The sequence below is a fragment of the Artibeus jamaicensis genome, unplaced genomic scaffold (genome assembly GCF_021234435.1).
Source record: "Artibeus jamaicensis isolate MK-2021 breed Jamaican fruit bat unplaced genomic scaffold, CSHL_Jam_final scaffold_3307, whole genome shotgun sequence".
NCBI lineage: Eukaryota > Metazoa > Chordata > Mammalia > Chiroptera > Phyllostomidae > Artibeus > Artibeus jamaicensis.
The window spans coordinates 2,506,655-2,520,045 of record NW_026522040.1 but is presented as its reverse complement, the minus strand read 5'-3'; the positions used below and the strand labels follow the sequence as shown (position 1 = coordinate 2,520,045).

The 13,391-nt window shown below is 55.0% G+C and overlaps 1 protein-coding gene across 1 annotated transcript; it reads right to left on the bottom strand.

The window, feature by feature from the left end:
- Window positions 1-288: 288 nt before the first annotated feature.
- AKR1B1 (aldo-keto reductase family 1 member B) lies at window positions 289-12,995 on the bottom strand. The gene is made up of 10 exons (XM_037165848.2): window positions 12,854-12,995; window positions 9,012-9,179; window positions 8,209-8,325; window positions 7,140-7,217; window positions 6,531-6,653; window positions 5,930-6,036; window positions 5,524-5,605; window positions 4,853-4,936; window positions 3,030-3,112; window positions 289-676 (listed from the first exon to the last, which is right to left on the bottom strand). Exons 1-10 carry the CDS (start codon window positions 12,917-12,919, stop codon window positions 634-636), a joined length of 951 nt encoding a protein of 316 aa, XP_037021743.2. The 5' UTR covers window positions 12,920-12,995; the 3' UTR covers window positions 289-633.
- Between the last annotated feature and the right edge of the window lie 396 nt (window positions 12,996-13,391).

The following is a 13,391-nucleotide window of genomic DNA, read 5'->3' as shown; positions in this document are numbered from 1 at the left end:
AATGGGACCATCTCCAGGCGCCCAATGAAGTCCAGATATTGCAAGCATTTGCAGTTCCCCCACCGACTCCAACATGCAGCCAGATGAGACCCAGGCCCCCTGAAGCTAAATGGGCAAAATACAGGCTGAAAGGGCCCCCACTCCTCCACCGACAAAAGGAAGTGTGCCGAGTCTCCCTGGAGCTGCAGAGTCAAATGGGCTGCTTTGTGAGGGAAAATAGGATGAAGGTCAAGTGGAAGACAAGGTGATGAGTCATTTCTTAACAAATGCCAAACCAAACCAACAGCATCAGGCTCACATAAGTACTTGTTATTTGAGCAAAGAAAAGGCTGGCTGAAAGGGGACCTGTACCAAGCAGCCGAGACCCGACTGTCAGTGGCACTAGTTTTCACTTTGTGGATTCAGCTTCGGAAAGGAGATCGAGGTTGTACTTCCTCGCAGAACAAAAAAGGCAAAGGAAACCCAAAGAGACTCTACTCGAACTGTTCTTCGGAGCCAAGGCCAGGCCGGCCAGGCCCTTGCTGGTTTGTCTGCAGGTGACTGCCTGGCTGCCAACGGCCACCGGCAGCACTATCTATGCACAGGAAGGAGGGACGGCTGCAGGTGGCTGGGGAAGAGCAGGCCCCCACAGCTTCAAAACTCTTCGTGGAACGGGTAGTTCTTGTGGGAGGCACAGCTGTCAGGGGAAAAAAGGAACACATTAGCTTTTCGAGAGATTGCAATGGTAATACATGACAAAAAAGAAATGGTGAATGGCTCATTGCAGGTAGGAAAACAAAGTCTGGCTCTCTCGGCTGTTTTTACTTGTGTTCTTGTACATGAGCAGCCAGAAACACTGCATCCTGTGTCAGTTGAACTGCACCCGGCCCTGGGGAAGATGCCAAGGCATCTGCTCCAGTATCTTCTCACCCCGGGCCAGGTGCATGGCTGGCCTGACCTGCAGTAACCGCGTATTTTAGCGTTCAATTTCTAAATTTTATTGTAGATGAACACCAAAGGGTCCTGGGTGGCTCCTGTCCCGCCCTCACGGAACAACACGCCCGTGACTCTGATAATGACTGTAACGAAAGGGGCTCCGTAGGAAGCATGGTGCTCGGGCCCGAGATCACCCCTGTTCTGGCACGGACACACCACGGGACTCCGAGAGTCACTCGGCCCCTCTGACTGGCAGAGCCACCCACGGGCTCTCCTGCGGCACCTTCGCTGGTTCCTTGTGTTCCTTCTGACTGGTAGTTGGAACCTGAGGCAGGTGATAAGGCAGGCCCTTGATTTTCCTCTCCTGCCTGTGCCGCAGCTAAAGTTCAAGGCTCATTCTCTGCTTTCGGGAAGAAACATCCCATATTCTAGGGGAGACAAGAAGCCCCTCTGTTTTTTATCATCTACTGTCTCTGCCGGTTTCTGCTCTGTCTCCTTAGTCGTTAGCTACTCGTCTAAGCAAAACGTGAACGCTTCCTGAGACAGGGTGGGCGCTAGCTTTCTCTTCCCAGCCTCTGGGCTCTCTCTGTCCCGCTCAGAGTTTAAGCCGCCAGTGGTGTTCACCACCACCTCTTGGATGATAACTCCCGTCGTCAGGTGTGAACGTGCTCAGGTGTGAGCAGGTTGCTGTCTGTCACACCAGGGCCTCAGATTCAAGAGGCCACACACAGAGTTTATTGCTGGCAGCCCCAAACCAGGGCCCACTCTGATGTCCCCGTGTGTGTTACTGATATTAGGCCTTTAGACATTGAAACCGATTTTGGATCTAATGGGCGAGGGAGAGAAGTGAATCTTCTGCTGAGTCACATCCGCTCTCCTTGGAGAATCTGTCCGTCATGCATTCAGTTCCCTTTCCACTGCTCACATGATTACTGAAGCTCCTGGGGCTGGCAGACTATGGGGGTTTCTCACTGAGCCCTTTCTGGGTAGACGTCCCCTGCTCTCCAGCGCGGTTCTGGAAACCACTGTCACATGATTCTGTGGGGTGCCGGTGTTTGGTGGCCTGTTTGGGGCTTCAGTGGGTGGGGAGAGGCTGTCTGCAACATTTCCGGGTCACCAGGAAGCTTTTTGGAACTGGACGCACACATACACATTACCTGTTTGGCAGAGGTACTCAGCCCCGGTTGTTAATGGTGTGTGGTATTTATATACCTCTGGTTTGATGAGATGCAAAAAAAAAAAAAAAAAAAGACGGGGGGAGGTGGGACAGACCATGGGGAACTTTTGCAAGGTTCTGAGTTTTCGGGTAAGAGTCAAGTGCCCCTGCCCTGGCTGATGTAGCTCAGTGGATTGAGCGTGGGCTGTGAACAAAAGGGTCAAGGTTTCGATTCCCAGTCAGGGCACATGCCTGGTCCCCAGTGGGGGCCATGTGAGAGGCAACCACACACTGATGTTTCTCCTCCTTTCTCCTTCCCCTCCCCTCTCTCTAAAAATGAAAAAAGGAAATTAAAAAAAATTAAGAGTCAAGTGCCCCAACCTGGGTTCGCCCTGGGCCCCTCACACTCTGACTAGCCAGTTTGTCCATCATTATTGCCATTACGTCCCCAACAGGGGCCCGCTGGCCTGCCCCGCCAGAGGGGGCTGTGGACTGCGGCGGGACGCCAGCAGCTCTCCGGCCCCAGGTCACTGCCCAGCCTGTCCCCTCCCCTGTGTTACTTTGATCAACTCCACCGGGTCCCCTTCAGCTCCTGCCAATACCAGGAGACTTCTGCAGATGGCGGTGCCCTCTTTCTCTGGGTACTCGGAGCACTTTCTCTGCCACGGTCACAGGCTCCTAACATCTCTCACGTTGTTACCACACACTTAATGTTAAGGTAGTAACACGCCCTCCGGCGCGGCCTGCTAGGCTGAGCTACTGGGAGGCAGGAATCGTGTCTTGCTGTCCTGGGCGTCCTGGGCGCAGTGCTGGGCACTCGGGAAGGTGGCGTCCGACGTGCACAGGCCAGTCCCGGAGAGCCCACTGCAGCTGCCTCCCAGGCCTTGCGCCCAAGGCCTTCGGGACTTAGGCCTTCACTCTGCGGCACCTGATGTTCGTCCGCCTCGGGCCCACTCACCTCTCCAAGCTACAGACCCTCCAGTTCCTGTTGAAGCTGAGTATGGTGGCCACGTCCTCGCTGCTCAGCTCGAAGTCGAAGACCTGGGAAGAAAAGCCGTACAATAAGCACTAAGTGCAAACACAGGGCACCCAGCAGCTCTGTGCGGCCGCCACCAAGAGGCTGCCTGAGTGGGGAGGGGACAGAGACTGAACTCAGAGACAGTGTGGCGAGCGCCCAGAGGAGGCCCAGGTTTCGGCTCGGTGCCCCTTGAGGCACTGGAAATAGTCCTTCCCCTCCAGAACCTCCCAGCAAAATCGTACTTCTTACTCCATTTAGTTCGTTCCAAGACCATTACGGGCACTTCTGTCATGCGCAGCACCAGGGAACAAAGGAACGGGTAGAACATGTCTTTGCCTCAGTTTACAAGGAAGCAGAGGGAACACCACAGCCGTCCCACACAGAGCTTGAGGGGCGCCCTGAGGGTCCAGAGGAAAGCCCAGTTGGGGGGCCAAAGGCTGCAGCCAAAGGGTTTGAGGTGGGCCCCAGACGCCAACTAAGGTTTGGACAGTGAGAGTGAGGTGGTGTAGTGGGAAGGACCACCTATGTGAAGACCAGGTCGCAGGGGAGATGTGGCCAGCACAGAGGCCAGCGGGCAGACCCGGAGTGGCACCCCGAGAGACCGGGAGGGCCGGCCACACACAGCGCCCTCAGCATCCGGGAGGATCACAGAACGTGCAAGAAGAAAGCCTGCTATAGACTCTGTGATTACAACTGTGCACAACTGTGCAAGGACCACACATGAAGTAGTAGAAATAAAATGTTAGCTCTATGACATTAGTCATTTCAAAATTACTCCTTCCTAATGCCTTGAAAGAATAACACATATGAAACAAAAGAATCTGTCTCCAGCAAAGTGTGTTTCCCATAGTAGTCACTATTTTACTTTACCTCCAACAGCTGGAACATCTGAGAGGAGAAAATTCTCCCCTACTGCCAACAAGCTCCTCTCCCCTCCCCAGACCCCGCCCCCAGTCTCCCAGGTGACCAATGGCATGGGCCACAGCACAGCCTGGGGCCAGTGAACTTGCAAAACCAGCTGCTCACTGTGCGAACAGCTCCCAGAGACCAAAGCCTGGGTGAGGACTGTGCGGCCGTGGTGGAGCTGCTGTGCTCGGGGAAGCCCAGACGCGGGCCCGTCCCGGAGCAGCTCTGCCCACCCAGACCCGTGCCAGCAGTGTGAGGGGCGGGGAGGGGGTGATGCCAGGCCGGCCGATCTGCTTGGGGGGTGCCCACAGGGCCCGCGTGGACACCTCTGGGTGCCCTGCCAGCAGCCATGCTGCTCTGCCCACTGTGCGGGGAAGGGTGGGCAGGAATGGCCTGTAGGGACCCCGCGGGCCACACGCTCATCAGCAGCACTCCTGGGCGCTTACCAGGGCGCCAAGCACGGTCTGTGAAGCCCTGTGATGTAGGGTTTTAATCTGCATGGCAACCCTTGAAACTGTTATTTTACACTGGGGAAACTGAGGTACCTAACCAAGTCCTGTTTGTAAACCCAGGGTCATTCGCACACTTTTCACAGGGCACTGAGTCGCCTCAGCAGAGTGTGCATGCACAGGGGTAAACTGAGGTATGGGGCCCACCCAGGAGGAGCCACGGTCCCAGGTCCAGGGCGTGCTCACTGCAGCCTGCTGAGGGTGGCTGCCTCACCGAGACGGGGCAGAGGGTGGGGGCCCCGCACGACACGGCAGAGACAGGACGAGACCCTCGGAAGCAAGCACCCTACCCACCCACCCCCACCCTTCTCCACTGAGCAAAACCAGGGCAGCCAGCCGGTACCTCACCTGGAAGTTCTCAGCAATGCGTTCAGGGGTCACCGACTTGGGGATCACAACCAAGTTCCTCTGTATGGGGAACCGGATCAGAACCTGTGAGCAGATGTGCCAAGGGTGTGAGCCCACCAAGAACTATGCCATCACCCCACTTAACCTCCTGCCTCCGTAACCGGAAGAGGGAAGTTCCAGAACTTCCCGTGAGAAAGGCAAGGCTCAGCGACGTCAGGCTCCTGCCCAGCGGCAGGGAGGGAGGGTGCCACTCGAGGTCTGACCCCGGAGCCCTGCTCCCCGCCGCCACGCCACGCCACGCCGCAGTTCGTGTGTCCCACGCATCCTGCCCACGGACCAGGAACTCCTTCTGCCGCTAGGGAAGGCGGCAGCACGTCTGTGCAGCTGACAATGTTGCTAGGGACACGGAGACGCGTGCCTTCACCTATGAACAGTGGCTGCCCCTCGCAGCGGTCTGGGAGGGTGGCGGGCAGGCAGTGTTATTCCCAGGCAACACGACGATATTTTAAGTCCCCACTTGGTGTCTTATCTACTACACACCCCAGGACCCCAGGCCACACTTCCAGGAAGGCTTGACAGGGTTCGGTCACCTCCCTCTCCCGGCTCAGCTCACTGGGACTACCATGAATGCAGTTATGGGGACAGTCGGAAGCGCCTGGTAGTGGCCGTACCTGGGCTGTGGTTTTATTGTACTTGTCAGCTATGGCTTTGATCCTGGGATCCGCCAACAGGGAAGGGTCCTCAGGCTTGGCCCTGGAGGCAGAAAGAGGGCCTGTGTGAACAAGCATCGGCGCAGCCACTCAAAAGAGCCAGTGCCCCAACCTTAACTCCATCCACCTCGGAGGGCAGCCCGCCCACCTCCTCCAGATTCAAAACTTGGTTGTGAACCCCCGACCCTTTGGGAAAAGAGCGGGCCTCTTCCTACCAGCAATGCCAACCAGGAAACCCAACAACGAGGCTCGTGGGAAGGTCTGCAAATTAGCCCCGGAGCCACTTTCCTTGACACTGAAGTTTTCTTCTCTTTGGCCATTTCTAATCTTTCCCAACTGACAGAGGGCGCGGTCCGCAGCAACTCACCAGGGCCGGTCAGGAGAGCCCAGGGGACTGTAGGCGGTCACCACGATGCCTTTGGACTTGCAGTACTGGATGAGCTTCTCCTGAGTGAGGTACGGGTGGCACTCGATCTGCAAGTGCAAACGGGAGGCTGCTGCAGCTCAGGGCACAGGTGACGATGGCGCACAGAGCAGAGCTCCCTGAGCCACGTCCCAGCCCCCTCCCAGACAGGAAACCCTGTGTGACCAGCGTCCCATCTCCCAGATAAGCCGTGATGACGGCTACGTTCCCACAGCTAGTGTCCTTGACATAAGCAAGAATAACCCTGGTACCCATGAACTGGTCTGGCCTCAGGGATTTTTCTGATTTGGCCACTTTTTACCCATGACAGGTCTGAGGGTCTCAACCTCTGCCGGTTGCTGTGAGACCCAAGCCCTCAAGAGCCAGGCTCAAACCCTCCTCTTCCACAAGCTGAGCTCCCAGATATGCCGCTGTCCTGCTGAATCCCGACTGAGGACACCGCCAGTGCCCCGGGCCTGGCCCCTGGCTACCCCCTGGGGGATGTGAACAGGAAGTGCCAGGCAGAATCAGGGAGTGCCCACCAGCTTCCCTGCTGGACGCTTACCTGGTTAACTGCTGGCTTATATTTTAAGCCAGGTTTGTTTAAGATCTTTTCGATTTGGAGATGGTTGAAGTTGGAGATGCCGATAGCTTTCACCAGCCCTTCGTCCACCAGCTCTTCCATGACCTAAAGACAAAGGAGGGCCCGCTCACACCTGACCAGTGCCCCACAGGACGGGGCCGGGAGCATCTGTGGCATCAGCCCCACCTTTACTCTCCAATGTCAGAACTTTGAGAAGCCAGAGATACAAGTACAGATGCCAGGCTGGCTTACACTGACAGGAAGAGCAAGAAGGGCAGCAGAGCCCTGGCCAGTGTGGCTCGGTTGGAGCATCGTCCCATAAACCCAAAGGTTGTGGGTTCAATTCCTGGTCAGGGCATATACAAGAGGCAACCAATCGATGTTTGTCTGTCACACTGATGTCTGTCTCCCTCCCTTCCCCTGTCTCTAAACAGTAAGTATGTCCTCAGGTGAGGATTCAAAACAAAACAAAACACAGTAGCAGACCAACCCAGTGCAGGAAGCGGCAGAACTCACACCTGCCCCCTCACAAGGGCCACCGGAGACCAGCAGGGAAGAAGACAACAGCCAAATTGGGGACAGACTCCTTACCTCCCACGTGTCCAAAAAGTCGGCGTCGGAGGGAATCGTGTTGCCTTTCGCATCCGTCGGGAAAAAGTCTCTCCCGGGCTGTCATTACAATCAAATGTAAATGCTCAGTAACAGCCCTTCACAGCTGTGCTGGGGGGCCTGCCTCTTTAAAAGCCACGTTTTAAAAACACTCAAAACTACAAGAGCTGGCTACGTTTTTAGAAAATAATCGAGGGCAAATCTGGGTCAGTGGGATAAAGGAACAGGCAGACCATGGCTGATGCCCCACACTTGTTCCGAAAGACGGGTCTCCGCTAAGTGTCAGATGGAAATGCTCATTCTGGGCTGGCGAGACAAACCCGCCACAGACGGCAGTGTGTGGACACAGGAAGGACTCGAGGCCAGGACTCGCGGGGCCCACGTCCTGGCTGGGTCATGAGCCTACAGGGCCATCGCCTCGCCGAGCCTCACGGGCTTCTCATAAAACACAAAAGATGAAGGTCAGGCCCTGATACCACACAGCACGACGAGACAGAACCGTAGGGTCAAACTCACACTTCCCACCCAGCTGACGAAGCAGAATACTGAGCCCGCAACTGGAATGAAAGCAAAGGACATAGTGACGGGAGATTCCTTCAGTGCAGAGGGACACTGCCTGCAAGTGTGCACCAGGCCTCGGCAGGATGCGGCACGCGTGTGGAACGAGGGAACACACGCATGCACGCACGCACATGCACACACAGGTGCAGGGCAGGAGTGTGTATGAGTGTGCGTGCCTCTGGGCAGAGTGTGGATGACTGCCAATGCCCATGGCCAAGGGCAGAAGTGTCACCGGAGCCACGTTTGCCGTCCCAAGGTTGTGCACTCACCAGCTGACCCAGTGCAGGGCTCCTCAAACTCTAGTGTGTGCACCCGAGTCACTGGGGTTTGGACTCAGAAGCTGGGGCAGGGTGTGCCAAGGCCCCCGCTGCTGGCCTGGGGACTGCGCCGCGAGTAGTAACACCACACAGAGCGTGTGCCCACTCGTCACCCACCAGCAAAGAGGGCCCTACGTGCCCCAGGCGACACACCCAAGCCCTGCGCCCCGTACCTTTAAACTGATGGGCCAGTGAATAAGGTAGAGGTCCAGGTAGTCCAGCTTCAGGTCGCTGAGTGTCTTCTTGCAGGCCCCCTTCACTAAGTTTTTCTCGTGGTACGTGGACCACAGCTGAAGCCAGCGAGAGAACACATCTTATCACTGCCACGCAGGAAGCTGTTTCCCCGCTGGGAGCCAGACGCCCTGAAGCCAGAGGACGCCTTTTCCTCTCACCACCCACCCATGTCACCGTGATGCTGGACATGGTGCTGAAGGAGATGCCACCTCACAGTGGGGGCCCTAACTTCCCAAAGGAATGAATGTGGGATAATCAGGTCAAAGATACCTCTCGGAAGGACCAAACTAAAGGCATAAAATTGAACAGACAGGCCAGCACCAGCCCTGGGTCCTGCACATGAGTTCTCAGGGCTGTTTTCCCCGAGGGACGCTCCCGCCAGGTGTCCTCTGGGCACCAACAGCCTCCAGGTAAAAGGTGGTGGCCAGCAGTGGTGATCTACTCTTAGATGGGAACCAAGTCCCACCCTCAAGGTCAGTCCTGGAAAGAGAGCACCAACCCAACCCCTGCCCTCAGCCTCTTCAGCAAGGGGCTCTACAAGGGGTCGGGGGGAACGACCATCCAACAGACAGGCACGGACGGGTGTGCCCTGGTGCACCCACCCGGCGGCCTCCAGCCAGCAGTGATAACTACAGTTATATGAAGAGGCCCCAGAGAGAGTACGGTCTCGGCTCCTACGCTGATGCCGCCAATGAACAACCGTGAACGAGAACCCTGCACCCCAGGCTCTCGAGGGCCGCACCTTGCTGACGATGAAGAGGTCCTCACGCTTCACCACCTGCTCCTTGATCTTCTCTTGGATGGCCAGGCCCACCTCATTCTCGTTCTGGTACACGTGGGCGCAGTCAATGTGGCGGTACCCAAGGCTGATCGCCGCCTTCACGGCTTCCATCACTTTGCCTGGGGGAGACTGAAAGGCAACAGAAGGCATGGGGTTAAAACCTCAGGAAGGAGGGCACAGGAGCCTGGTGCCCTCACTGAAGCACGGGCTGCTCAGCTGGCTTCTGAGGCAGTCTAGCATTTTGCCCTCAGGCAGGAGGGGATGAAATGCCACACTGATTCAGTTTAGAGTCACCTGACGACTTAAAGGCAGCACAGATCACCTTAAAAAGTGCAAAGACATTCACTTCCTTGTTTTTCACATCTGTTGATTTACAAAGCACTGCATAAAAAAAAAAAAACCCACTATCTGAATCTATTAGGGTCCCAAGACAATAAGGGAAACCATATCCTTCCAACAGCCCAAACTATTTCAAAAACCGCTGTAAATGTTTACCCAGTTCCCACTTGGTTTCAGTTCAGTCAACGCCTGCGCTTTCCTTTCTCTCTCTGTGTGCATGGATGTAGGTGTCGGGAATCCTTTGGTTTTAAAAGCAGTTCTGGGAGATTATCACAAAGTCAAGAGTACTACTGATACAGATTCAAAGACCTGGTGTCAGTTCTCAATCCACCAGAAACTGGGAAGAGCACCATATGGCTTGTAGTCACAGTGACAAAGAAGCTGGCTGGCTGTGCCCAAACCCTGAGTGACCAGCACAGGTGTGGGGAGCTGGCTGGCAAGGAGGATGGAGTGTCTTCGTGGCCACCGAGCTTCACCCAGATGGACTGCACGGACACTCGCTCCACCCCCTGCTCAGACCAGAGAGGGGACAAGTAAATGTGTGTGCAATGGCCTGTGAATTCCTCTGGGGAGCTGGGGTAGGAAGGGATGGAAAGGAAAACTCCCCAGGCCCATCCACAGCTGCAGACATCTGCTCTCTGGGTGTCAGCCGTTGGGAACAGGCAGCGGGGGCAGGACAGGGAGCCATGGGAATCAGAGCGTGACCTGATAGTACCCCGAGCTTGCTCACCACCGTGGAGGGAGCAGGAAGGCGGGGTGGCAATGCTAACTCAGGTGTTAGACCAAGGAATAACTTCAGGTGATCTGGCAATCAATCTCCTCTTTCCTGGAGGACCCAGGAAGCTGCACCTGTGGCCTTCCCGCCCTGCATGGATGAAGGAGCAGAGCAAAGCAGTAGACATTAACTACCACGGCCTCTCTGTGGAGCACTGGGCACAGCTGTTGCTGATGTGAGCAGTGAGGGCAGAGCACACCCCTTCCCAAGAAAGAAAACAAGTGAGGGACCCAGGTGGGGGAAACTGCCCAGCATGCCCTTGGCTGTCATCAAACTTAATGGAACCCTTACTTTCTCTGCAGAGCCCTGTTCTGTGCCAGCCCAGCTCCTTAGGAGCCCCCAACCAGGCACAGGATGGGCACATTTCTCAGGCCTGGTGTCTGCCAGAGACTGGTACCATTGCAGACACATGATCCAAGCCAGGTCCACGAGAGTCAATCTTTGGCCTTACGTCAGCACCAACGCCATCTCATTCCGCTGGGAGGAGATGAGCCAGGAGCTGCTGGAGGGAAGTGGGACTCAGGAACAGGTGAGGATCACCTTCACACCCCTGAATCTGGCACACCAGAGGCCACTCTACAGGCAATGAATCGCCACTTCAAACAAACTTCTTTTTTTGTGTGTCTGCTTCAGTTTAAGTTGGCTGGTCCTTGGAACCAGAAGAGCTCAGATTCTGAGAGCAGTCCAAACAGCACAACACAGTCCCAACAAGGACATGAAAGACTCGTGGGGAACAAGGAGCCGCAGCCACTCCCAGCCTCCCAAGGTCCTCAGGAAGATACGCGAATGGTATTGAGGCCACCCTGTTTCTTGTCCAGCATCTGCGAAGGAGGCCCATACTTACATCATTTATTTCACAGAGCCCACCCTCATCATGTCACCACACAATTCAGGACAGACCTCATCTCTCCACCCACCCTGAAATCTGAAGTTATTTTACTTCTTTTTTCCTTCAATGCAACAGCTATCCTTTGGGTACCTGCTATTTACCAAGCACTGTGAGAAGCACTGGGAATATAAATGAACAAGGCAGACAGCTACCCTAAGCCCTCAACAAACTTCACCTGCAGAAATGAGCTAAACACAGATTTTGTATTATTTTAAATGAATATACAGCTTTACAGGGTGTTAAGTGCTCAGGTGGATGATGAAAAGCCCTCTTTAACCAACTTTTGCTCCTTGTTTACCCGACAGTAGTGATTTTCAAATGAGGGGCCTAAGGTCAAGACCCTGCTTTCCAAAAATATTTTGGAAAGCACCCCACCTGGGAAGGCTAAGGATTGTCCCGTGGAGCTTTGGTTACATTTCCGTGAATGTGTCTATGGGCTACAGCATTCTGATAGAAACTGTATGTTGGTATTGCCAAGAAAACGTCTTTCCACATCCATTCCAAGAGAATAATCTGCCACTGATGGACTGTAAGTCAGTGTCATGGCCATAATCCAATTACACCCTGAGGGCCACCATTCAACGTTTTGAAGGCAACACAGAATAACTAACATTCCAACCACTTTGGCCAAGAAATATTTTCCACATGAGGCAACTCTAGGATCCTTTTCTTATTCACTTTGTATTCACCCACTTTCGACTGCAGGTTTTAGGGTAGAGTAAGCACCACCCTCTCTGTTCTATTTCAAACCCGTGCAGGGGTGCAGGTCAATCCTGTCTCCCCCTTTCCCTGCTCCCCGTTTGTAAATAAACACCAATGCCCAGGCCCACAGTCAAAGCTCATGGGAAAACCTGGGTCACACCTGTGGGCCGTAGTATACAATACCTGAACTGACCTTACAAGTGGCTTAAAAATATTGGGTTTTCACCCTGGGCCCATAATAACCACCTTCTGTGCCCCCTAATTTTCACATAATCAGACTACCCATTTTATTCCTCACCACTTCTTGGGGAAACTGTGAGTTAAGAGATTTAGGTGGTGATAAGGTTTCTGGAGCCAGTTTGAATACTGATGCCTGCTAACAGTTTTCCATGGGCGGGCGGTAACCGCCAGGGCACAGATTCTCTGTGGAGTTCCCACGACACCCCCAAAGTGACACGCCCAGCCAAAGGGTTTAGCTCAGCGCTGTGCGTCTGGGGACGTGGAAATGGATGCGTTCTGGGCAAACTCGAGCCACCTAATTTAATTACCTGCAGTCTCCAGGCTTACCTTTAGACGCTTAATTCCCTTAGAGAGAAAAACGGAACCGATTAAGAACAAACTATTTGGGAGAAAAACAAGCTACACCACAAATGCCCTTAGGATGTGAACGCCAGTGCACAATGGCCCCTGGTCTTCCAGATCCATCTCCGGCTCTCCAACCCCAGGGCCAGAGCAGTGAGGGTCCGGAAAGCCCACCTAGCCTTCGGTCTCTTTTTCCAGTTGGGAAAGGACTCAAAGCGTGGCCTGGGGACCAAACCCAACAACTGTATACAGAGTCGGCCTTCCCGGGGCCTCCCGCGGGCCTCCAAAGACCCTCCCAAACCCTAACCACCCCCGCCCCCACCAACCTCCCCTGCCTGGCCCACCTTGGCGCCCAGGAACCCGCAAGGCCGACCTGAGCCAGTCCTCGGCCAGGAATGCCCAAGTGTGGCTCCATGGAGTACGGACGTCCAGGCGGAGGGTCACTCCAGGTCCCTCCCCGCCCCAAACTGTGCAAAGCCGAAGAGAGCAGCAGGGCGCTATCTCCGCCAAACCTACCTTCCAGGTTCCCAGGCCCACCGTGGGCATTTTGGCACCGTTGTAGAGCACGATGTGGTTAGCCATGACTGCAACGACGATCTACAGACCAGACTCCCAAGACCACGACTGCTTGGTGCCAGCGTGCACCCTTAAATAACCCGTGCCCGACACAGCAAGGGCGGATACGATTGGCGGCTGGCTGTGCAAAGGCGGCTTCTGATTGGCTAGCCCGCTCCAACCCCGCTCAGGAGCAGCTGAGACGTTTCTTCCACTAGGTCCTAGCGGGGCCGGAATCTTAACGCTGGGATAGCTACCCCCACCCCACACTGTTTAGGAGACATCGCCAATTGGCAGTGGCGCTCGGAAACGCGACTGTAACAAACAAAAGTAACAGACACCCTACAAATAAGCACAGCAGCCTAGGAAGGAGGGGTTTTTGTTTGTTCGTTTTTGTTTTTATTAGAGGGGGGAGGGAGATAGCTTTGTTGTCCATGCCCAGTTTCACGCTCTTCAGGAATTTGACAAATGACCTGTTGTTAATTTGTACAAATCAGAT